Genomic DNA, 27,227 nt, shown 5'->3' on the forward strand with positions numbered 1-27,227 from the left:
GATTCTTCAATTCAAAATAAGTAACATTCATTTTGAAAGTTGTTTCCTTACAACCTTTCCCTACGTCCATATGACCACATGTCATCATTGGTATGCCAGCACATGAATGTCAGCACAGCTTTGACATAAGAATGATGTACATCTAAATTGATGCCATACTCTGAATAAGGAAATAAATAAAGGTTATTCAATATTCATTGTAGGCATTTCACATGTATATGAATCATAGTTGCTGCATTCCTCAAAAACACATGTATATATATAATGTATTGTTCTGTGATTCATACATTCTTCCAATACTGCACCTTTCAAAACCCTTAAGAGTAACGATTCACTGAAATATATGCAAAACTTTTACAGGACTTTGCATTTATAGGAATTATTTTCAAGTCCTTTACTCTTTCACAGCATGTATTGCATTATAGGAACTAAATAAATAAGTTGTTTCTTGTAAATTACTTTTAACTTGACCTGAACAGTTTTATGACTTTGGTGAACTTATTATAACAGGATTTTTCTGTGCATTTCCTTGTACATTCAGTTAGCACAACTTGGAATTTAGGGCCTGCTATGTAAAGCTACGGTCACAAAGGTTTGTACGAACGATGGGTTCGTACAAATCTTCCCGAATTTCCATTGTCAAAATCGTTCGTACGTGGTTCGTTGCAGTTCGTAATGGCATTTGTGACCGAGGCTTTATACATACGATCCCATAAATTTTTTAAAAAAACATTCATGTTAAAAAATATAAAATAAAGCACCCGTTTCTTGAACTGGTAAAGCCATCTTTTCTTGGTGTGCATGTATGATGTTGTCAGGTGTTTGATGTTGGATGGTATTTTGTTTTGTTTTCAAAGTTCAAGTGACAAACTGCAATTAAACACAAGTCTAATTGTGTGCAATGAAGATTGGTTAAACTCAAGTTGGCATTTAATCACAACTTTCTATGCAAAAGACCATTTGACTTTCTTATCAAAAGAAGTACAAAATTATCAGTAAACACAGATTTGAATTGTACCTCAACATTCTAGTCAATTAATACATGTACATACTATAAAACAATAGACCAAGGCCCTGTTGCACAAAACTTATCATTGATGGTAACTTTGCCATCAATGGTAACCACCATGGAAACCTTGATTTTGATTGGCTGTTTAGCCCTGTTACCATGGTAGTTGCCATTGATGGCAAAGTTACCATCAATGGTAAGTTTTATGCAACGGGCCCGGTTTACTAATGCATCTAATCTCAGGCAAACTTCTTAATGTATGATGATTACCCAACATAGCAACGATTAGTGAACAGGGTATACAAGATGGATTCTAACAATAGAGATTCTATCACACATGACATGAGAATAGTTAACCCAAATGGATTAAGAGAAGTTGCATCCATAAGCTTGGCTTCAATAGAAGATTGATCTATAAACTCCAATACTGCTACTTCACTCTGCATTACACATGCATAGTATCAATCATAATCCCCTCTACACAAACAAATGATATCTGTAATTCATCCAGACATCTATTCCAATATAACATCCGTTTCAATTTAACTCCTTAAAATATGTTATCTATTCCAATACTAATCCTTATTACGCCACACAGTTTTCAATAAATAATTGTACTGTACCTGTATCACAGAACGCCAGCTCTGTCATTGTTTTAATGTGTGTGTGTGTGTGTGTGTGTTTTAAGTTACATTAAAATGCTTAACCTTTTCCTAGTTGTGTCCTAACTTTTGGTGGATGTATGTCCTGCTAAGGATCATGGAATTTTACCACGATTGGTCTCTGTGCATTCAGTATCTAGTACTAAGCCTTTACACTGTTAAATGCAATAAAGCATAAAATGGTGTTGATCACATCAATGGCTTTGTGAAGAGGTAATACACACCGTGTTCATTTTAGTCATAAGTCACACCTATAACTGAGATATAGCTAACACACAAACACAAATTGTGATGCTCTGGCACTGCCCTTTTCAAATTCATTGGCAAAGCTGGCAGATCTATTTAGCTCTAACATTGTGCTTTCATGTTAAGCATCCTGCCCCTAGACCCGATTTGAGGAATGCCGATACATCTGGACAAAGTTCCTTGTCATAGAAAACTGTAGAACAAAATTACACTGGGGAGATGTTCATATTCAAAGGATACACATAAGTGCTTATATTGTAAGAGCCTAATTCTGAATAATTTCACTTAAATAAGACTTTCAGTAGCAATAAATCTACATAACATTCTTGGATAGTCCACAGGTTGCTTACAGGCTTGTGGGAGTAAAAGTACATCTTCTTGAAGATAGCCCACGTTCAGAATGAATTTGACTGTCTCTCCACCGGAAAATGACACTTACTAACAATAATTGACTGTGCTTACACTAAATACCTACTGTGAGTATCTGAAGTACGATACAAATGACCAATACAGGTCACTCCAATCCCAATCAACCAACCATGGATTACCAATCAACAAAATGTACGCACTCGCACATTTTCTCTGCAGCCACTCTTTCATACAAATAAGTAAATAAAAAAGAAGACACATCTGGAACAGACATTATCTTTCTGATGTTTAAAGCAAAAGACATTGACATCATCCTCAGGTTTAGTTTAAACAATCCATAGCCCCTTTCTTCATAGTCTCACTGCATAAGCACAAAGGTGGAAAACTATGAAATTCTTCATTGAGAAGCCCGTTGCTACAGACAAATCTCCATGTCCATAAGAAGATTATTAAGCTTTCATGTTCAAGAAGAAAGCCTATCATGCCTCTGGTTAACTGGTGTGTAATCCGCATTAGAAGAACACACAACATCCATTCAAAGCAATGTGTCTACAGTTCTATGGCAGGGGATTTCCCCTACAGAGAAAGGGGGGATTCCCCAGAAAGTCCTGGTCTGATGGGGTCCTTCATCATAACTTGAGAGAGACAAAGTACTCTATTTTGCCCTTGAGGGCATCCGACATCTCCTTACAGGATTCTTGGTAGCTCTCTTCAACCTTGGACCAAATGGCTCTCTCTTCTTCTTCTGTGAACTGCAGAGATAGAGGATGAGAGCGAGAGAGAGAGAGAAAGAGAGAGAGGGGAGGCAAGGAAAGAGGGAGAGTGAAAGAGAGGGAGGAAAGAGCAGGAGTCGAGGAAGAAAAGGAAAGAATGAGAAGGAAAGTGAGATGAGAGAATGGGAAACAGAGTGAGAGAGAAAGGGGTGTTGTTAATTGATGCATATCTATAGACTGTCGAGAATCTGATAATATCTGTTATTACAGTCAATTTACCTAAGTGTGCTTGGTGTGAACCAGTCTGTAAAGTGTCTTTGCGTTATTTCACTTGAATTGTCTTGGTACGTAAGTTTGGACATGCACCAATATTACCATCATTATGAACCTTCTCTTTTTTTGTAGTATATAGGTGTTTGGTAAGTAATAACACCAAAAAAAAACTGGTATTGGTGAAAATAAGTGAACATATGTATTACTGACAAGTCAGTGAGACTGAGAGAACGGCGCCTCCATTTCACTGGTCATTGCTGGAGGAGCAAGAGTGAAATAATTTCACAAATGCTCTTCTGGTATTCTTGAAGGCAAACACACCACAGGTCACCCAGCAAAGACTTACATGGATCAGTAAGATAAAAACATTTGTCTATCGAGGCAGGAAATCCCAAAGATCATGAAGTATAGAACTGAATTGTAAAAACTTGTCAAATCAGTGGGAATACGCTCAACCTACCAGACAGATGTTATGTATTGATGTACTTACACACTCATGATCTCCATCAGTGAGCTGCATGTGGTCTAGTTTGAGAGCAAGGAAGACCATATCAGTATCCATGACAGCCATATGAAGACCTTCTAACAGTATATGAAACTCCTCCATGTAGGACTTGAACTGATCTATCACTGCCGGCTGTGGAATGGGGAGAAGAGGGAAGGGAGACATATAGAGATAAAATAGTGAGAGAGATAGAGAAAGTACAGGGAGAATTTAATAAATAAACCTGATTTCAAACAAACATGTGCTGTGGAAACGTCTTATGCTCTTCTACATCAAAGATCAGAAGCTTTTTAACAAGTTGGGGAGGAATATCATGTAACGTATTCAAAAATAGATACAACATCATTCAACTTTCCAATATGCAAACGATCAGTGTGATATACGGGTCATATTTTGTGTTAATTACCAACAAAAAACAAAAAAACAAAAAATTCCCTCTTCCTCACTCTTTCTTATTTAATGCTTTTACAATACTGCTCTGTGTAATCAGTAAACTAGGATGAAAGCTTGTGGACTTACATCTACCACTCAAGGACACTTTAAGAGGCCTAACATCGTTGAGTGATCATGATTATATCACTGCATTTCTATCGTAACAAATATTGATGTGAAAACATAAACCACAGAATAACCCCTGGTCCATATGCAATTGTAACTAGATTAATAGCTTAAAGCTTATCTGTACTAGTTTATAGGAAGGATTAGACCGCCCTGCAAGGTCACTGGACAGGTGGTTATCTCATAAACTCAGCTCTCAATTAACATAAGAAAAAGAGGATCATGGGGGACCAATGGTCACCGATTAGGCATTGTTTTCTATATAGAGGGAGCTAGAAGCTACAAGTAGGACAGTGTGGCTTTAATACAGGTGTAATTATGAATGGACTTTACAAGGTAACATACCAGTGGTTTTGGAGGTGCTCCCTTCTTCTTCTTGCCTCTTTTCTGAGCTGCTTGCTTGACTTTCTTCATCATCTTGAAGCATACACTACTCAACAGGATCATGAAGATGAATGTCTGTGGGATAGAGAGAGTGGATAATAGCACTCGTTTTATTAGCAAGGACTACTCTAACTACTTCATTTGAGATTCCATACATTGTGACCCAACGAAAGATTAATTCAGTATTAGCTCTTCTTCATTTCACATTACCGGCAAAGCAACATCAGCCCCTAATTTTTATTTTCTCTCAAGTACTAGTTTGATCCAAAATATTTTGGATCTTTGAATAGATCTAAATTTCTTTGTTCATTTAAAGAAAGCTCTCAATATAGTTTAATTAGCTAGTTAGCTATTAGCTGTGAAATGAAGCTACTTTCCCCATAAACTTTTTAACTGGGAGGTCAGAAACCTCAATAAAACTAATGCTGCTCATTGTCTATTGAAAAAAATCCTGAACATATTTATTTAAACAAATCTGAATCAAGCAGAAAATTTATTTAAAAAAACATATTCACGCATGACAAATATTTAGCCTTTATGAATGCAATCTTACCTCGACCAATTGGACAGTCTCTGGTAGTATATGTCTGTCAAAGGTCTTCTTACCATCCTTCTCAATGATCAAGCTTCTTCTACTTCTCCTCAACGACTCTGTAAAACAAAAACAATAAATCATTATGTGTCAAAGAAATATTGTCTATCCTTAATTGGTAAAGTTACTGACACAACGAGGCATTGTTTTATATGATAGCTTAGACAGATACCGAGATGTGATTGGTCCAGACCTCGTCACCTGATATCGATTGCGAGGATCGTAATTGTTATATTTTCCTGGCCGGTTATATTTTACCAGCTGGTGAAATTAATATATTTTTAATAAATGCATGTCGCCCTCTTGAGGACTGTATGCATTTTTTTTTTTGATGTTGTTGTTTTTGTTGTAGAAAAAAAATGGAAAAAATATAACAGATATTGATTGGCAGGGGTATATAACGTTCTTCTGACCTGACCTTCGTGAAAATATAACTGCCTTCAGAGTTCCAAAGAATGTTATTTTACACCCCCTGTCAGTCAATTTCTGTATAATAACATGCCCCCAACAGCACTCATTCTTTGCAGTCTAAAAGTAGAGTAAATTGAGATAAATATCTTGAAAAGGCTTCTTCGCGCGTACAGTTAATTGTTCAAACCACTAAACTATGACAACTCTGAATACATGCTGAGTAACATTCAAAGCAGTCATATAATCTTACCTTGTAAGTTTGACAGGATGTCCTTCATTGCTTGTGATATCATAGTCTGTGTCTCCTCATAGGATGAATCGTCTGAGCAAATAAACATGAAACGTCTTTATTAAGAGGTGGTCATAATAACAGTTTGAATTTGTCTTTAACGTAAATTTTCAATTCAGGTAAAAACTAAATAATGAGCCACACTAATGAGAATATTCTGTTAGTTTGTGAAGCCAAAATGAAATAAAGTCCAGCATACAGACCCTGAGGGTAAGGTCAATTTAGACAGTAGGTGGTAAGCTGCCTAGAAAAAGCAGATTTAAATGACATTTGCTTTCTGCGATTTACATGTCTCTATCATTTACAGCACAAATCAGGGATTACACATTGGGGCCAATATTGCGCCTAGCATTGACTTTTCATTTGTTCACATGTTAAGTTTTGCAGTGCTGCTCACCGCTTTCTCCTCGTAGGTGGGGGGAGGGGGGGGGGGGGGGTTACATAGGAATTTTATGCCAGAATGTCTGAATGGGGTTTCAAAGGTATTGGAGAGTTACCTGAGCTGAGATTGGAGAACTCATGAGAACCAAGAACCATCTTTAAGCCTGCCGTTAGAATGACATCATGTTTCCCGGCTAAGTACTCGGACAGATTCGTCTTAGGTGGACCTTGGGTGCAGTACTAAACAGTAGAGAGAAACAAAATAAAAAAGATTTAGTTACTCTGTTTTAACAGCTAACATATCAATATTCTTTAGGCAAATTTCTTGAGTTGAGATTGATTTGGAACTGATAAAAAACTGAAGACTATTTTAAAATTTAATATAGAAATATAATGTAAGGATCGGAAAAAAGACAAACATGAAAAATAACGATTGTCACCACCGTATGATACATCATCATAATAATACATTTGTAGAGTGCAGAAACTATCCAACATTAAGTATATATTCTACTGTGCTACAAGAGCTCCTGATATGCTTAGGTTGAAAAGATCGCTTTCAGTTTTGATTTAAAGATATTCACAGATGGTGATTTCCTGACGTCCAATGTTAAGTTATTCCAGAGTTTGGGGCTGAACAAGCAAATGCTCGATCACCTAGCATTATTTTTGTTTTGATAGATGGGATCTGCAGCAACAAAGTGTCATCATCAATACCCTCATTGCAAGCACTATTATCACAATCAATACCTGTCTAAGAAAATCATAACACTACCCAAAAGCATCATTGGCCTTGAGGTTTTTTTTTAAAGTTAAACTTTCAACTCGTCGGGCGTGTTCCCGATCAGCAAAAACAGCCGGGCAGCCCTCAATAATAATCTTGACTAAAAAAAAAAATCACCTTCTGATCCAGATGTGGGTCTTCTCTGATTGTTCCGACATGGCTAGTAAGATCTTCTAGCAATCGTTTCAATATGTCACTCTTGTCCACAGACTCTCCGTTATTGCTGGCAGCCATGGTATTAGTCTCTGCTTGCTGGGTCTCATTACTGACCTGCTGAGGTGAGAGATGGGCTGCGGCTGCTAGAGATCTCAATGAGAGGCTACGTAACCTCAGCCATGATTTCTCCTGTTGGGACGATATCTCAATGTCTTCATCTGACAGTTGCCTGTGCAAGGGATGAAGAAATAGGCTAAGATTCCTTTCTTTAAAGAGACTTGGTAACATGAGAGAAAATGGTGCTAAGGCAATGTTAGATGTACAATTAAGGATAAACTGAAATAGGCTAAGATTACTTTCTGTAACAGATAGAAAACCGATAATGGGATAATGTTAACCCTATCTGGGTTTTGTTTTGGTTACAAGGGACATTTAATTTCTTGGGATAATGTCAAAATTGTATTTGCTAGTAATGATGGGTTTACAAGTTTATGTACTTGTACTACAGCAAATAAGCACCCTGTTACAACTCTAGTCATTTTTTCCTCTTTTACTTTCACTTTTGTTCCAACTTCAGCCACCTCATCTATCCATGTGTTATCTTCTCTCTCTCTCTCTCTCTCTCTCTCTCTCAACCTCTCTCTGGGTCTCTCTCTCTCTCTCTCTCTCTCTCTCTCTCTCTCTCTCTCTCTGTCTGTCTGTCTATTGCTGTCTCTCATTTCCATATTCTTTATTGTGTTGTTTCCATGTATGAAAATAAACTGAATCCTTACCTTTCCTGAGGAGACCACGTGATGAAAAATTTGAGATCTCTGTTATCACGGAGGTCATCCCAGTCTGTGTCATCTATCGTAAAGAGATCAATTATATGTTTTAAATGGCTTTATTATTATCAAATGAGATGCAGTATATGCAGTATGTCAGTCACACTACCAAAACCACCTCTAAAATGACTGAAGCAATTATTATTTCATATTCACCCTGGTTTTGTCTGCCTTGTCACTGTGACTAAGCTTTAATCGTATATAAGAAGTTATTTATTCAATGATTATATAAACATCCTATTCAGTTGACATTAAATGACTAACAAATAATGAGTAAAGAGCACATTAATCCTCCATAACCTTGCACTTCGCCAATAACAAAGGTCAAGGTAAATCTTTATCTCACACACCGGGCAAGTATCAGAATCACAGAAACGTAGAGCAGCAGAAGTGAGAGCAAGACGTCCTCACACACAGCCTGGCGGAAATCATCGGAATCGATGGATAGCGCTGATAGATTCAACAACAACAACAACGACATATTACATTTTTGAAATGTAAAACAAAAAACTTACCATTTGCAGGAATGATTTCCATGTCTTGAACAATGTCTTCAAATGTTTTGCTATTACTGCAATAAACAAAATAAATGACATGTTCATATTCCTTTCAAAGACACATGTCCACCTTTCAATATCGGCACACATGATTGCATCAACTGATACATCATCCAAACTGTAATTATCACTACCATGCTGGTCAAAATTTACCTGATATAGATATATCCAAGTAAGCATCCTCCTGGATACTATCTACACCTGCCCAGACCCCTTCCTTATAAAGACCCCTTCCCTACCAAGACCCCTTCATACACTAAGCCTGTGCATGCGAGTGTATTTTTGTAGTTGTGTACACGTCTGGACATACGGTCGGAAAACACGGTCATGTTTTGCATTATCAAGACAAAAAATATATATGTAAGAAAGAATAAAACACCCTTTCAATCACACAAACCGCTCTGATACTATTGCCGCAAATGACCGTAATAATTCAGTTCCATAATTTCCAGCTGATTCACAGCTCAAAATCATGTAGAAAAACTTAAGAAACCGCCACTGATCTTATCACAAACTTGCATGCACCCTACCATAACATAAAGACCCTATAAAAACCCATATAACCCTACAATACACCCACATAGATCCTATCACAAAATCACATACACCCAACCATACACATGTAAATACCACTGTCCTTCACCACAAAGACCCTGTCGGGTATCCACAAAGACACTTTCATACTTACTTCTCTGATTCTAGCATGAGATCAAGCAACATCTTCTCCACGGTGACCTGAGCAAAGTGAAGCGAATGCTTTACTCGTTTTCTGAAAGACAGAAACTCAGGGATCTTGTGAAATGATCCAAACTTGTATGCAGCTATGATGTGTTCTGTTGTCTGTAAAAAAAAGCAAGCAATTTGCTCTACTTCAAATTTCCTTGAACTAAATGTCATTCTCCAGCATAGATTGCGATTCTAAAGTATTATTTCAAAAGACATAGGCCCGTATTCTGAAGTCGTGTCTAACTTAGCCACGTCTAAAGTTAAACAACTGTTTAGTTAGACACGACTTAGACACGACTTAGACGCGAGGTCGTGTCTAAGTCCTGTTTAACTAAATTTCGTATTCTGAAGTCGTGTCTAAGTCTCGTCTAACTAAACAACTGTTTAAGTCCTGTCTAAGTGGTGTTTAACTAAACAACTGTTTAAGTTCTGCGCAAGTCGTGTTTAACTCTTAGTCACGACTTCTGGGCATGCCCAGTAGGCGTTAATTCTGACGAAAGACCCAATGCGCATGCGTGCGCGCACCGGATAAATAAATTAACGCGCACAGCTAGCTGTGCGCGTGCTGGTACCATGGTGATGTGATCGTGACGTAATGACTAGACTGCATGTACTTTGTGTACGTACGTACGTAGTACACGTACTGTACACTGAGATTGACAAACACACTACTTATCGGTGCCTCAGTGCTCGGAAGAACCACAAAAGAAACTTCTCCAACAGAATGGTTAGTTTATTATAGATTATGGAATTTCCAAGATGTCACCAGTAGATAAGAATAGTTGATATTATCGAGAAAAAAAATTAGGCTACACGAGAAAAAATCCTGCAAAACGTATTTGAAATTTTGGAGAATGCACGTACCATCGTTCTCCCCCGCAACTTCGGGGTCAGCAAGTACAGTGTACCGTCGACGTTGAAAAGCAGCAGAATCGCGCCCTTAAACAGGACTTAAACAACCCCTCGCAGTTGTCTAAAGTTAAACAGGACTTAGACAGGACTTCGTGTTTAACTTTATGTAAACACGACTTCAGAATACCAAAAAAGTTAGACACGACTTCGTGTCTAAAGTTAGACGGGACTTAGACAAGACTTAGACAACTGTTTAGTTAAACAGGAGTTAGACACGACTTCAGAATACGGGCCAAAATCAATGACATGACGTATACTTTACTCTGATACCCCTGTCAGACCAACAAGACCAAGACCAGACCAAGAAGACCAAGACCAGACCAACACGAGACTGAACAAACAATTACATTACTTACTATGGTCCACTAGAATGGTCCATTATTTAGAGTCGGTGTAGCCATGTGATTAATGCCGAAGTCATATTTAAACAATAAACAGCGACGAGTTCACGATTAGTTCAGGGCATATTTTGGCCCTTTTAGGTCAGTGCCCTAGGGTGACCAGAGGGTGGCCCGGCTGTTTTTGTTGATCGAGAACACGCCCGAAAAATTTTAAGTTTGACTTTTAAGAAAAGGCAAAGTATTTTTTTCATCCTCAAAAAAAAACTGTTTACATTTATCGTGGGGTGGCGCCAACTCATGTCAAATCTGTCGCCTGATTTCTCCCTGACCTGTACAGATCGCACCATGCCCGAAAATTGAGACATAAGGTATTACATCCTTATTCACCAGTTGGACATAATTTGAGTTTGGCGAGAAACATATTTTTCATAGACCCTAACCCAATATACTTAAGGCTTAGCACTCAACATATTAAGATTAAATCATTTTGTCAAATAATCTATCAAATATGAATAGAATGGTTTGAAAATGCTACTCATTGTTTATAATTATGTTATTTCGTGGTAGCATTGTCAGTTACAAAACTGCTTTCCACACTGGTCCAATCAATGCAATCATTCTCAGATAGAATTCAGATACACTAAAAGAAGAAGAAGTTTGATAAATCTTACATCTTTGTGATTTGAAGTGAAGAACCTAAGAGTTGAATTGTATAGTGAGTTGGCCGATGAAAAGTGGCCTAGTGACTTCACAAAGCTAGCTGCATTATATCTATAAAACAAACAGGTAAAAGAAAAGGAGAATGTATTGATTCAAAAGTCACCAGAAATATATAGCAATGTTCAAAGGTCAGTATTATTTAAAAACAAACACATGGTATAGTAATGGGATTAATGGTTTGTCACATAATTCTTGTAATTTATACATTCACAAATAAAATGAAGGCACAAAACTTTTCATTCCACGGATCTAGAAAGTGTTAAATAAAGGTATAAGGGCATAGAGAATTACGTGTTTAGTATCATGTGCTAAATAAATGGAAATTATCATTATTATCATTATTATAACAAGAAGAATGGTCACAATCATCAAGCAGGATGGTTAAGCAAAAAATCCTCTTTTTGTACTTATCCTACGTAAATAGAGACATTCTTTCTATAAAGAAACATAGTTATCATTCATTCATCTACATACAGAAATCCTTTGGTCTACTAGAGACGTGTTATCTAGGATAATGGAAGAATAACCTACATTACGAGGGGTCAGTGACAAAGACGTAACTCCATTTTGAGAAAAAGCGGTGTGTCACTGAGCACTTGGGCCTTAAGGAGTTAAGTCTATGTTTCACTAGCCATTGACTTCAGTGGGATGTTGGGTGGAGTTAAGTCTTTGTGTTTCCTGGAAAGCCCACATTTTTCTGAACATTTTGATATCAAATACTCATTTTGGCAAAATATGGAGTTACGTCTTTGTGTCACTGAACCCTTGATTGGATCTTACCCCAGAGTGTCTTGTTGTATGTGTTTGATATCTAAGCTGGTGAAGAGATCAGGGATGGGACCAAACACACCTGACAAGAAAACAATCAAGTATGAAAAGGTTTAGTCGAGAAGAGGGAATCATATATGTTTATCATTGTCATCATCATCGTCATCATCATTAACATCTCGGTCATCATCATCGTCATCATCATCATCAGTCCCTAATAACTGTAATTCATCATTAATAGGCAATGTGTGCAGCACTGTTTCGTAATTGTAAGAAAAAGGCAGGAAAGCAAATACTAAATTCATTTTGAATTGGAGGGATCAGAAGATATTCATCATTAAATCAAAGATATCAACCCCATCATTTTAGTTCCTCCTTCATATTTGTATCCGCATATCACAGGTACTATTGCTTTTACTCACTTGCTACACAGTAAAGTCTCATGAGAAGTAGTTTCATCTGACTGTTATTCTTGCTGTTTGTAATTCCCATCTCTAACATCATAATCATCTTCCATAGATGCTGGTCATCACCTGAAAAAATATTAAGTATTAATCCATCAGTAATCATAACCCTGAAAGAGAGGATTACCTACAGTAAAATCAAGATTTAAATTCTTGCTTCAGCTTCATCTAAGTGCCTGCAACCCATCATTTCTTGACATCTGTGCATATAAAAAATAATTACAAAACAAGGGATGGTTGTATTCCATGATGTGATAACATTTTGATTAAAAGTGATAGCTGGTAAATGGAGTAACTTAACAGCAATTTACAATTCATCTTGAGTAACACAACTCAAGAGAATTGACTGTTTAGAAGATCTGAAAAACCGTCACTCTTTTCCAACACATTCAATGATACAACAATTGTAAGAGGTAGTCGTCTGCATACTGATGATCAGCCGAGATGTATAACTACTCACTGTACCATGCACATATTAAAGTGACTTGGTAACATTGTTGAAGGTTGATGAAAAACTTGCTTGATTTTTGTATAAAATGTAAAAAAATTCTCAAACCACGAAGATATCTATGGTTTTCTGTGAAGGAGTCGATGTATGACACCCTCTTACAGTGAAAAACAGTAAATTCTCCCAACCATTTTTGAATTTTCCCAACCGTTTTTCCATGAAAAACAGAGACATAAACAAGGGAAACGCTCTCGGCGGTCTCGCCTGCATAACGCAATTCAATATGATAAACCAGAACGTCAATGACGTAGTGCTCATCCGCATCTTGCAACAACAAATATCGTAAATTTTATGTGGTACACTTTTGAACTGGACAAAAAATAAAAATTTGATGCCCTGGAAGGAACATAATTTCATTTCATTTGCATAAAGTACCATAAATAATCAATGGAGCAAAATCTCACAATTCTGTGTAGAAGTTTAGTGTTCCAAATTTAGCTCTACCAGATAAGGCAAACCAAATCAAAATCGGTCAAGAAATGAGGGAAAAGAAGCAATTTTTGTTATTTTTGGAATAAATTTACATAAATTACCATAATTAATTAATGGAGAACAATTTCAAAATTCTGTGTAGAAGTTTAGTGTACCAAAGCTAGCTCTACGATATAAAGCAGACCAAATCAAAATCGGTCGAGAAATGAAGGAGAAGAAGCCTTTTTGTGATTTCGAATAAATTTGCATAAATTAGCATAGATAATGAATTTCACGATTCTGTTTTGAAATTTTAAATCCCCCTCCTAGCCCTATCATATGAAACAATCAGAATCAAAATCGGTTGAAAAATAACGAAGAAGAAGCATTTTGAAAATCTTGATGTTGATGCCACAACAAAGTCTAAGTTTGTTGACCTTAAATGACCTTTGACCTTAACTTAGTGGCCTGAAATTCTACTCACATGATTGGGGAGACTTGATAACTCTATAGTCCAAGTTTCATTGACTAAGAACTTATACTTTCAAAATTATATCAAAAATTCAAAAACTTAACCTTTGGTTAAGTTTTCGATGATGATGCTACAACATAGTCCAAGTCTGTTGACCTTAAATGACCTTTGACCTTGACTTTGTGATCTGAAATTCTACTCACAAGATTGGGGATACTTGATTACCCTATAGTCAAAGTTTCATTGACTAAGAACCTATACTTTAAAAATGATATCAAAAATTCAAAAACTTAACCTTAGGTTAAGTTTTTGATGTTGACGCCGCCGCCGCCGTCGCCGTCACCGGAAAAGCGGCGCCTATGTCTCGCTTTTTGCTACGCAGGCGAGACAAAAAGGCTATAAAAAATCTGTCAACACTTAAATGTCTGGAATGGAATGTAGAGCCATTTTATTGCTTTGTGACGATTTCCATTCACCTAAAATGTAATTAAATTTGTAATAAAATAGTTAGGTGAATTAAGGAATCGATCAGGTCAGTTTTTCTCAATTTGTAACATGAATAATGGTTCTTTTTCACTCAATTTTTCAAATTATCTTTAATTGTACATCTAGCATTGAAGTCACTACCCTAGCACCACTATCTCTCATCTGAACAATGTTACCAAGTCCCTTTAACAAAGAGATGTGATAACTCACCAGTCTCCTCCCATACATCTAACAGTATATGTACAGTTAGTAGGAGGTAGTCATCAGCATACTGATGATCAGCCGAGATGTATAACTACTCACTGTACCATGCACATAATAACAAAGAGATTTGATAACTCACCAGTCTCCTCCCATACATCTAACAGTATATGTACAGCTAGTAAGAGGTAGTCGTCAGCATACTGATGATCAGCCGAGATGTTCCCTGCAGCAAACCGCAGACTCTGCCTGTGAGTTGCAGCCATCTCCATAGCAACGTCTAGTTTCTCTGCCGATGATAGAGTAGATTGGATACCCAATCTTCTGCTCAACTGAATGGTGCTAAGGTGCCTCTGAAGACCTTTGATCTGTAAAGGTAAAGATGACCAGAGTTCTCAAACTGTAAGGAATCCCTTTGATATTGATCAACTACTTTTGACATTATCTATATAATTTGTACAATACAGATAGAATTTTCATTATTGTATTCTAAAATTAATGTCCATTTTTCAATCACTCAATGGCCTTCGCTACTCACACCTTACATTAACTTCATCACAGTGTACGCATCTTTTGTCAATTGTATCTTTTGTCAATTTTCTGTACCATGTTGTTCTTAAATTGTTTATTTCTGCATACATTGTATTTCTAAGAGATGTAAATTAAATAAATTTGAAGACAAATCTCTCACAAGACCAAACAGGAACTTACAGAGGTAGCAATTGAGAGACCCTCCTCCTCATCTAAAGGCAAACGATCTTCCACCAGACTCTGAGTAAAGATAGCTCCATCCTCATCACCTAGGAGATCTGTGTATCTACTCAGATCACTATAGCAACAGAACTTAGCACCAAAGAGAGAGTGGTAATGCCTGATGTGATCTTGAGCTGAACCTGTGAGTCATAGGATTCACAAGTAGAACGGTGAGGGATTGAAAGATCATTAAACTCTCAATATAATGATAACTATCATACTTGAAAAGTTAAACTACAGAGAGAAATATTTCACCTTTCACAAACAGTACATAGTAAACACACCTGTTCCTCTGGTAGGTATATATCATTTAACATATCAGTGCAGAACATTTATCACAAAGCCATTGCAATGGCAAATATAATATCTTTTAAATGACTTACTCACAAGCAGTGTATTATTTTCTTTTTCTTTTTAAACATTTGAAATGAACAGGATTACAATAAAACATTTGCCATTCAAGTACACAGTCTTTCAGTATGAAGTACATCGCAAGCTCACCTATCCTTTCCCTTGCCTCTTCACCTGCCCCTCTCTTTGTAAGCTGTTGAATCAACTCCAGCCTAGCAAGGTAAGGTCCTCGAAGTGACCGGTCCACTCCTGCATCCCCTGAATTCTTAGACTTGGCTTCCTCTGTAACGATCTGCTCCTGGATGAAGCTGACCACCAGATCCAGGGTATGGTCAACCTCACCAAGCTTGGACTTCTCTCTATCAAAGAATAACAAACATATTTTATGAAATTTACAGGCATTGAAAATATCATTGACTAGTTCTAACATTTCTAAATGCTTTACCAGACTATCGTTGTTCCCAGATAGACACTGGGATTCAAGCCCCCATAGCATCAACATGTGTGCACCATCTCTACTCCTTGAAAGTATCCCGCCTTGTGCACACCCTTCAAATACTTGGATACCAAGCAATGGTAAATTGGCAATAAAATGCAATGCAATCAGATTACAGAGCTATCTTAAAGGCATCGTTTAACAATATAAATCTAGTATGCACGGCGCTACGTGTTATCAGTGTCTGTGATATGATGTAATATTGAAGTCCTGAAAGAATTGCGCTTCAAAATGATCATGAAGTGCCTCAAAAATTAAAAATCTTTGAGTGACCGGTTTTACCATACTCATTTTCCCCAATAGACTGTAGTGTTATAAAAACTGTTAGGATAACGAAAAATGGAATTTCAATTTCCAATCATAAATATCTTGATAATCAGACAGGCGATTGTCTTGTAAAATTCATGAGATTCCTGACCTAAAGGTTTATAATTATGAACGCAGCATTTTGTTACTGAATCTGAGGCATTGTTACAGAGTCACTTTAATAGGTTTGTTTTTTCTCAATATCTAGTGGCATATCAGAACTATTTTAGCTACCCGGTAAGTCTTTGGTGCTCTGACTGAAGTTTTAATCTCAAGACAATTTAGTCCATAGTCCTCTGACTTGTTCATTCGACCATAACACCTCGATCAAGAATCATTGAAATTATATCTAGTGGCTTTTTACTGATACCTAGCCCTAAACCAAGACATAACCTTATATATATCTGACAAACCCAAGCCCAAAGCAAACATTACCCAATCATATTTCATTTCCACTCAATGATTGACACAAAATATCTTTTGAACTTACTGTTCATCTTCAGGAGGGGTCCATGATGCATCTAGGAGCTTGAAGGCTGAAGTGAAGTACTGTTCATAGAAAAACCAATTGTCTGGCCTATTGCATAAAACAAAGAAGAACTGTTAGAGAAAACACACCTCCATCTAATAACTCACCGTCATTTGTATATAGTAATGACATACTCCACTCATGGTGAATCAGCCATACAACCAGAACTGTTAATACAAATTCAGAAATTAAAGTTAAACAAAGGAGTCAATACCTTTTTTCTCAACGACAAATGATTTGACGGACATAGACAATATAACTACTACTTAACAGACATACGTAAATAGTCAATTTTGACTGAACGCCAACAATACAAACAACAACAACACCTTTGCTTCTGACTTATAACCCATCAAGAAAGACCAAACTAATAATGTACTTACTGTTTGAGTAGCAATGATCTATAGGCGTTATTAGCCTCAGCACATTTCTCCATCTTGGTGAAGAGCTCTGCCTTGCGGATGAGTACTCCATCAATTTCACTGTTCATCAGCTCTGAAAGAAAGGAAGACAGTCTTACAATAAAATCATCTGTACATCAAACAAGATAATATGAAATATTGGGATCTTAGATCTTTAAGAAAGGGTGATGTTGACTGCCAACATAACTTATTTGCATCAAAAAGGATTACATTTACATACATGCCAACATTTGAAAATCAGAAATCTGTACACTATGTGCGCAAAGCGCACATCACGAGCGCGAAGCGCGAAGTCTTTTTAGCCGGGGTCCAGGGCCCGCTTTAGGGCCCTGGAAGCTCTGGGTTTCCAGATGCTCTCTGGTGCAATCTGAGCCTATTTTAGGGACCATTTCCCCTAAAATTCAACCCAAGTTTATGGGTAATTTTTGTGTCATAGGTCTAGACTAGGTCTAGGCAAATTCATGCAAAAAAATATATTCAAGAAATTGACTTGAAAACACATCAGACAATTAGTCTGAACCGAGTCAGGAGCAAATTTGAAGAAATTATATTTTTAAATGTTGTAAAACCAAAGATATTAGAAGAAAACTGACAAAGTATCTGTACTAAAAATCGTACATTCGACAGCTGAAAATGACGCGCACGGTTGTGGTACGTGCGTTCTCGAATCCAAAGTCGTATCTCACACACACACTCTCGCCATACCGCGAATGGTCCGTCGTGGGGAGCTAGCCGCCCGAGAGTTTGCCAGCGATACCAACGCACCCTCGGAGCTCCGCAGCGCACAATTTTAGCGGAACTCGAAAGGTTCGAGGTGGGAAGGTGGCGGGCTAGCTTTTTGCCATCGTTCCTTGTATTCCTGTTTGTACTTCTGAATTCGTCTTGCTGCTGTTCCGCTCATTTTGACAGATTTTCTTCCGAGACAAATCACAAATCACAAAGTATACGGTACCTCGAAACACGTACTTTGCATGGGGACCCTAGCCGCGATAGCCAATGCATGCTGCTGCGCTGTTATGCGTGCAAACGTATAGAAATTATACTTACGAGATTTGCCAGCGCAAGTATTTACGTACGGAAATGTTACGTACGGAAACATATATCAGAGTGCACGTGGCGCGCAGTAACACGCTGCCACTGTACGTACATATCAGTGCACGCTGCACGCACCTTGCGCAATGCAATCCGTTCAGCAATCGATCGGATCAATACTATGTATGGAAAGCCAAATTCCCCAAAATCGGAACGTTCCGTTTTTTAGGGCTATAAAAACTTCAAAAACGGAACAGTTCCGTTAAAATCGGAACGGTTGGCATGTCTGCATTTAACATATGTTCAGAGAAAAACAGGTATTTAAACGTTGCATTCAGTGATGCCGATGAGCCATTGCAGCCCTAGTCACACATGATGCAGGAAATTACTCTGAGATCAAAAAATAAAAAATAAAAAATGCTGCACAAAACAATGGCCTCACTACATATATAAACTCACTAATCTGTATGTCATACGATATAGAAATATGAAGCACAATGTGCTCTTTTTCATTTCACTTTTCAAGCATTCAACCTAATCATGTCTAAATGGGCTTTGGGTGTTGAAGGGGGTGTAGCACGACGACTACGTGTCTTTCCTTTGGCCTGACTCAGGGCAATCGGGTATAATACGACTATGGACGACGCGACCGCAGTATTCACGTGCGTGCAACATACATGAAACTAAAGTGAAGGAGAACTTCGGTCAAGGATAGAGCTGGGTTTGGGGGAAATGGTTCTCTTTTTTACACAAGCCCTTGGTTCCCAGTAAAACCTACTAACATGATATTGATAGGTTCATTTCAAATGGTAAGCAATCTTTACCATGATCTATTACATTGTACTGCACATGGTCAAGTTATACCTAACTAGCTTGACCACTGATTATTATATTGTACTGTACATGGTCAAGTTATACCTAACTAGCTTGACCACTGATTATTATATTGTACTGTACATGGTCAAGTTATACCTAACTAGCTTGACCACTGATTATTATATTGTACTGTACATGTACATGGTCAAGTTATACCTAACTAGCTTGACCACTGATTATTATATTGCTGTAGTACAAAAAGAGTTTGGTGAACATGTGCTTACTTCCTAATGGTCCATCCAGTATCTCTATGGCCTTGTCATGTTTCCCAAGATAATCTAGCACCATGAGATAGAGAATGACCTCCGCCTCAGCGTCCAGCTTATTCTCCTTGACCATTCTCTCAATCATCTTCTCTGAGAGAGGAAAGTACATAGTGGATGCCAGCTTGGTGTCAACACTCGTTAGACCCTGAGAAAGAAATGGAAGTTTAGATAAACTCAAATGAGTCAAATCGTACCATCAGACATTTTATATTAAGTAATTGATTTGAATACATAGTCATCATTCATAATGTGGAAATCAAACATGAAACTTTGAAAACTTTCAGTCATGATGGTAATTTTAAGAGGTTTGAAGAAAAAAAATTACTTCTGAAGGCATCTACAAAATTCCAGAGATGTATGCAACTCTGTATTTATTTTTCTCAATCATCTCACAATTCATATTAGACTGCAGATTTGTATTGGGTCCAAAATAACTTAATTAGTTGTGTTAATTGTAATATGATGTGGTATCTTTTGTGGTTGTGTTGTTGTTATGTTGTCACATTTGTAAGGTAGCTCGGCTAAAGCTGGGGATCTAATATGATTGCAGGGCCCTCAGGGAGAACAGCATTAATATTGATTAAGGCAGTTCAAAAATTGTATTTTGAAAATCGTATTTTATTGAGGAAAATCGTACTGTCGTATTTGCTTCTAAAAATCGTACTAAATACGACTAAATCGTACTGGTTGGCAGGTCTGTTTAGGGAACCCTGGGTAAACAAGACATATTTATATTATTATTACTATTAGTATTATGCTGATTGTAGCACTTTTCTGTTGCATTACATAGATATTGTTCGGTTGAGCTGTGCTGTATTGTATGTTGTGGCTATGAGCTTGCTTCTAATGGGGACACCAGCTAAGTAAGTCTTGTTCACAGTATCATATGAAACAGATTACTTTAGAAATCCAAATTATACTTCAAATATTTTCTTCATATATTTCTATTGAGATGTACGAAATAATGCTCACCTGCATCACAACACTCATGACACCCCAGAAGTAGTATGGATTCTTGGGAAAAGCTTTGTACAAAGCCATAGCAACCTGCAATGAACAATAAACAATTAAACATATATATTGATATAGGGCACTACAAACAAAAAGGTAAAACAATATAAAACATATCAAACAAATTAAATCAAATTAACTAATAGTAGGAATAATTAGGAACATGTCAATAGACCTTTAGAAGAAAGTGGAATAAGGTACTATGATGCAGTATCCACATACTTACAATGTTTGACAGTTTTAGTAGTTAGGATTAGGAAATGATTAAGTAAAGACATTTTTCACTTAAATCAACTTGATTTTCAACAAACAATTTTTTCTTAATGACTATCATTGATTCCCTTGTAAGATACAAAATCATTAAGGTGGGATATGCATGTGTGCAGCTGTAAACTGGCAACTAGCTGAAGAAGATTATTCTAATGCTGATTCTGTAATAACATAGTAAAGCACTTTGACAAGTTGCTTGGACAGGTGATAAATAACATTTACCAGTACTATGAATATTATTCTCAATAAAAAAAGTACATTTGTAACAAACCTGTTGTTGCCTCTTGCAGTTTCCTATTCTGACTAAGGCCATAAAGAGATAAGTGTGAAACTCTTCATTCTGTGGCTGGTTCTTTAGAGCGCTGCTGTAAATCTCTACTATCAACTCAGCTGTAAAGAAATATGTTATTGAAATGTTGAATCAGTCATTTACAAATCATAAAAAATAAAGTCATAACTGTTATGGGATGTAACATCAGCCTGAATATAACCAATATAATGAAAAATGATATATGTCAGAAGTAGTCAGGCATTTATAGGCATGAACATGTCAGAGATACTTTTTTCAGAATATTTCCTGTCATCTATGTGTATATATTGTAATCAAACTCTATATGCAATGTTGTTAAAATGATATAAAGTAATAAAGTGCCTCGTATGAGGAAAAGAGAAGGAAAAAAATCTCTCACGTTTCTGCATCTCCCTGAAGCAGATAGAAAGGGCTGATAATGTAGCCTCATCCGTTGGCTTGACCTCAATGACATCTTCTGTGATTGCTAGACTCTCTTTCCTACGACCCATGCGAAGGAGAGCTAGTGCCTTCAACACCTACAACATAACAAACATTAACATGAGATATCATGAGAAATATTCAATGAAATTTCATTTCCTTTTCACCATCTAAACTATAGATTATCTTTCATCTGTGACTGTGACAACACTGTGTCTCCCTATGCCTGGTCATGGACAATGATCTATGACACCAGATGACGAAAAAGGATTTTGTAATACTGTATAAGCATTCTTTTCAGAAGGGTTTAATTTTTGTAAAGGGTCGCAAATTTAAGAGCAAGCAACAATAATGCACTCACAAACATCATTGGTATGAAGCCCGTGATGATAATTCTGACAAACTAACAACCCACAAACATGTATGTGCCTGCGCAATTCACAAAAATATCTGATCCTATAGTATGTATACACATTTGTAGTTGAATTTCTCTTGGGAGTTTGGAGAGGTTTGAGGGAACCAATTAGATGTGCTGCAGAAAAGAAGACATGGATTGAAGAATCTGTTGGATACATAGAACTACTGTCTTACCTTAGCACAATGAAGATCCTTGTGTTTCTTGAGCAGTTTATCTGCAGCCTGCAGTGCCATTTTGTAGTTGCCATTATCAAGATTGTCTGCAGGAAAAAAATGAAACACTACAATGCAACATTCTCTTGGTGCAGGTATTTCTGTACAACATGCAGAGTTGATGAATGTAGCACATTCTTTGATAATTTTTCTGGTAACAGAACAAGTATTCATGAATCCAAGCTATTGAATAAAAAAGTAAAATTGCATGCATAGTCTCACCTGTGGCCAACAATATGCATTTTAGAAAAGTGTGCCAAAGATGTTCCAGAACACAACTGGCTGGCCATTTTTATTCTAACAGAGTGGTCCAACCTTAGAATAATCTACCAGAAAAATTTGTGTCTGCACCTACAGTGGTAACTTTTAAGAGTCATTTGAGAGCCCTTCCCTTGGCTAATCTACCAAGTACACCAACTAAGTATAGAATGAAGTTATGAACACTACAAATGGACGGTTCATGACAAAACAAAGTAGCAATCAGCAATTTAAACAATTGACAATGCTTTGAAACAGGTCAAGCTCCTGTCCACTTCCAGCATCTCTTATTTTTCTCCTACAACCTACATTATTTAATGTGGACTGTAATTTACAAGAGACACTTGAAAAAGATGTCCTGCGTCTAGAAACACACAACAAAACCATTATTATTGTATTTCTAGATCTAGACTCTAGATCTATTCGTTAAACTTTATTTAAAGTCAAAATTTAACAATGAAGCGGGAAGAACATAAATTAAAGAAAGAGAGGAGAAAGAGGAGAGTAACGATTATTATAGTTGGAAATCGAGATGAAGAAGAAGAAGAAGAAGAAGAAAAAGAAGTGGATCGCATTTTGGTTTGTCACCGTAGTTACAATGCCTCAAGCATGTTTTATCAATCATCTGCCTACATCTCTACATGAAACTCAATATGTGGGACAACATTGTAAATGTCTGCCTGGAGCACCCACATTCATATCCAAGAAGTCTGAGACAATACTATTTAGCGGCTTCACTAAAATAAAAACACCGTCCACTTAAGAATAGGGTTACGCATTTGGTAATTAATTTCATGAACAAAAATTCATTCTCTTCTCATCTCACTCACTCTCAAAATCCAATTTCGAGTCCCGCCTCTCGGACTCGGGTCGGACTCAGCCAAATTTGGCCTCGCTCTCGCAACTATATAATTCGAGTTCTTGTCATTTTAAACACAAAGAAAGGTCATGGAAAACATTTCATACACATATACCGAATCTCTCAACTATCAACTTTGAAGAAATAGTTCATATTCGTCATATACGCACCGTATAAAGGCTTCAGTCGCCTTTCATTGACGACATCCACATGGCCACTGCGACCCGCCATGTTGAAAACTGAGAGATGAAAGGTAACGCGATGCACGAGATAAATGCAGACGAGAGCCTTACACGAGACTATTTCTTGGTATGCAAATAGGCGTGGCATCGGCATTAGTGCCAATGTATAATGTTATCGTTATTTTTTATGTCACCCTCTCTCGATCCGGCCTCTCCCTCTTTTTCCTCTGTCTCTCATCCATTTCTCTCTTTCCACTCTATTTCCCTTCCTTCTCGATCTCTCTCAGTATTCCCTTTTCTATTTCGATCTCCATAAATAAGTCCCTATTTCCCCCCACTTTTTTCATATCTCTGCAGAGACTACTTTCCCTCCCTGGCATTATAATAATCAAAATTCCCCCAAAATGAAGAGTAATGCGATACATATGACAAACAATTCATCTCAATGTCACTGTTGAGCAATGAGCACCATATTACACTTTCAAATACAAAAATAATACGGTAACAAAATTAAGTGTTGCAGAAACTGTCTCACTTTTCTCGTTACCAATACTCATCATCACTCAGTCAGTCATACTTAAACCATGGACAAACCAACAACAACAACATGGACAAACCAACTGCGACGATGACTGGTCAAAAGAAGAAATATACAAAAACAATTTGAATTCCAATATTAGTTTTATTATATCGCTCGTATTAAATGTCTTAAGTTCATGGATTGGTCAAGAGCTCTGTGGTCATTCATAATTCTACGAGAAGATAAATTCCTTTGCGGGGGATGGGTGTGACGCAGGGGCGTACGCAGAGGGGGGGGGGGTTGGGGGTTCAAACCCCCCCTTTGGTATTTTTATGTGTGTAAACCCCCCTAAAAAAAACTAAACCCCCCCCCCCCCCCCCCCTTGAAAAAATCCTGCGTACGCCCCTGGTGTGACGTCAGTCACGTCACACTCCGTAAGATAATTTTGTTAACTATTTTCTCTTCGACTGCCCCGGTCAGTCCGAAAAAGAAAGTCGAGATTCTGATATTGTGTGGGCCTATACTCTAGTCATTGTATGAATTATAATCGGGGCGCTAGCAACTAGGGCATTGCGGCAGCAAAGACTACAAAAGAAGTTCCTCCGTTAGGTTTTTCTGGCTTTCATATAGAGGAGCATTATTTGTAGTCTACTGTTTTCGAGCAGGCCGACCTTCTAGTAACACGACCTCATGCAGTGACCTCAAGCTGAGGACAAAGTCTGACCTCAGCTCAGCTCAGGGTCAGCCGCCGCACGCGACTGCGAGTCTATCGAGAACCTGGAGTTATGTAACATGAGTCTATAGACTCGCTCGAGGACGAAAATGGGACGCGCAGACAGTGGCGTACCTGGGGTACTCCGTCAGGGGGGGCAAGCGACCGAAACAAACAAAAAAGGCGATGCTAATTTTCACTTCTGGCGAGCGAGCGAGCGAGCAAAAAAAAATCTTAAAGTAACGTTTGGTATATAAACTGGTATTGTTGCAAGTTGGGGGTGGGAACATTCACTTGTTAGCGACGTTAATTTCATTTTTTTGCAAACTAGTGTAGCGAGCAAGAAAAAAATCACTTATTTTTTAATAATTGCCACTTAAACTTGGTTCAATTGTCCCATGCAGGGCGCGGGAACAATATTGTGTTTACGGTGATTTTATACCCATTTTAGCTAGCGAGCGAAAATACATCTTTCTCTCAATGAATCGCTATATAAAATTTGTTTCATTGTTGCAGGTAGGGGGCGGGCACAATCGTGTTTAAGGCAATGTCAATCCCATTTTGGCGGGCAGGCAACCCCCTACATTTCTCTTTTTAATGATATTGTAGCAGGTTAGTGGTGGGCACATAATTCCACGAGCTAGCGAGCGTAGCGAGCGGAAAAAAATCACTTTTCTTTTATAGGGAAAATATGGTACATAAAACTTGGGTTCATTATTCCATGTCAGGGACGTGATTATTAAAAGCGGTGTTAATTCTATTTTGGCGAGCGAGCGTAGCGAGCGAGCAAAATTTTTGTAATGATAATCGGTTCATAAATTTCAGATTTTTTTGTTGCAGGGCAGGGCTTACACAATCATGTCTAAGGTGATGTTAATTCCGTTTTGGCGAGCACGAGCACACCAAAACTTCTTTGAATAACGTTTCGTACATAATTATTAACTGGTTGTTGCAGGTTGGGGCGGGCACGTAAGCGGTGTCAATTCCATTTTGGCGAGCGAGCATAGCGAGCAAGCAAAAAAAATAATTCTCTTTTAATAGAAATTAATAAATAAACTTGTTTTTATTGGTGCAGGTCAGGATGGACGCAATCGCGTTTAACGCGATTCAATTCCTTTTTGGCGAGAGGGCGAAAAAACTCTTCCATTTTTAATGATATTGTTGCAGGTCAAGGGTGGGCACAATTGTTTCCAAAGCAATGTCTATTCATTTTATTCGCGAGCGAGTGTAGCGAGCGAGAAAAATGAATTAGTCTCTTTTAGTAACATTTGGTACATTGTGTGTTATTGTTGCCATGGTTGCAGGTCGGGGCCCGTCGGGGCAGGCACAATTGTATTCTAGGCAATACTAATCCTTTTCTTTTTTCAGGGGGACGAGGAAGTGAAAACATTTAATACAAAATAGGCTAGCAAGCAGTTCGCGCCAGCGAAGAGTTTCAAATTTGTTATATCAATTATATTTTCCTATTTTCATTTGTTTTAATTTTTCAGGGCCGTATGCGGAATATTTTTCTGATGGGGGAAGGGGGAAAGATGCGTTAAAAGTTTTCGAAGAATCTCAAAAGCAAAAGGAGTGAAGGGAGTTCGAGCGACCTAACTGGTCATGAGGGTACTTTTGCATTTTCAAAAGTAGAATTGAAGGATTTGGTATAGGCCTACACTACATTTTCAGGAAAAAAACTGTACGATTTCAAAATATCTGGGGTCAACTGCCCCCCCCCCCCCTGGTGCTTACGGCCATGTTCTTTTTTTTTTCCCATTTTTATTCCTTTCCTTTTCTTTTCCCTTTTTCTTCCTTTTCTCTTCTTCTTCCTTTTTTCTTTCCCTTTTTTCCTTTTTTCTCTTTCTTTCCTTTTTTCTTTCCTTTTCCTTTTTTCTTTTTCTTTCCTTTCCCTTTCTTTTCTTTTCTTTCCCCTTTTTCTTTTTTCCCCTGGAGCCCGTCAGGGGGGGGGGGCACTCTGCCCCCCTGCCCCCCCCCCCCCCATAGGTACGCCAGTGCGCGCAGACAATAAATACACAGTAGCGAAATACAAGAGTTTGACCTGTTCGTCCGGTCGGGGAGATTGATTATGGGAAAATCAACTATTTCAAATGGAAATCTTTATCAAAATATTTAATACTGCGAATATAGTCATGTTTAAAATTCGTACTAATATATATATAATACAGTATAATTTGGATAAGCCTCCCTCACGGCAATACAAATAATAATTAAAACAATGGAAATATTAGAGGCCACTTATTATTATTTTCATTATATATTGTGTGTGTGTATTCATATTTATATATTGTGTTTTTATATG

At 37.6% G+C, this 27,227-nt stretch overlaps 1 protein-coding gene across 1 annotated transcript; it reads right to left on the reverse strand.

The window, feature by feature from the left end:
• Positions 1–892: 892 nt before the first annotated feature.
• On the reverse strand, positions 893–23,778 carry LOC755896 (N-alpha-acetyltransferase 25, NatB auxiliary subunit). The gene is made up of 24 exons (XM_030991386.1): positions 23,682–23,778; positions 22,356–22,441; positions 21,724–21,862; positions 21,306–21,424; positions 20,726–20,800; positions 19,712–19,898; positions 17,541–17,652; positions 17,119–17,205; positions 15,977–16,185; positions 15,434–15,615; positions 14,865–15,090; positions 12,603–12,713; positions 12,193–12,262; positions 11,364–11,463; positions 9,402–9,553; positions 8,672–8,727; positions 8,106–8,178; positions 7,294–7,561; positions 6,509–6,632; positions 5,973–6,044; positions 5,273–5,370; positions 4,681–4,794; positions 3,763–3,909; positions 893–3,038 (listed from the first exon to the last, which is right to left on the reverse strand). Exons 1-24 carry the CDS (start codon positions 23,740–23,742, stop codon positions 2,916–2,918), a joined length of 2,991 nt encoding a protein of 996 aa, XP_030847246.1. The 5' UTR covers positions 23,743–23,778; the 3' UTR covers positions 893–2,915.
• Between the last annotated feature and the right edge of the window lie 3,449 nt (positions 23,779–27,227).

Source organism: Strongylocentrotus purpuratus, unplaced genomic scaffold (genome assembly GCF_000002235.5).
Source record: "Strongylocentrotus purpuratus isolate Spur 01 unplaced genomic scaffold, Spur_5.0 spur5_scaffold_2, whole genome shotgun sequence".
Lineage (NCBI taxonomy): Eukaryota > Metazoa > Echinodermata > Echinoidea > Camarodonta > Strongylocentrotidae > Strongylocentrotus > Strongylocentrotus purpuratus.

Coding starts and splice junctions, on each gene's coding strand:
- LOC755896 (XM_030991386.1), bottom strand. CDS start 23,742: ATGGCGGGTCGCAGTGGCCATGTGGATGTCGTCAATGAAAGGCGACTG. Junction 19,899..20,725: donor TCATGAGTGTTGTGATGCAG/GTGAGCATTATT, acceptor TTTCTTTCTCAG/GGTCTAACGAGTGTTGACAC. Junction 8,179..8,671: donor GGAAATCATTCCTGCAAATG/GTAAGTTTTTTG, acceptor TCTTTACGATAG/ATGACACAGACTGGGATGAC.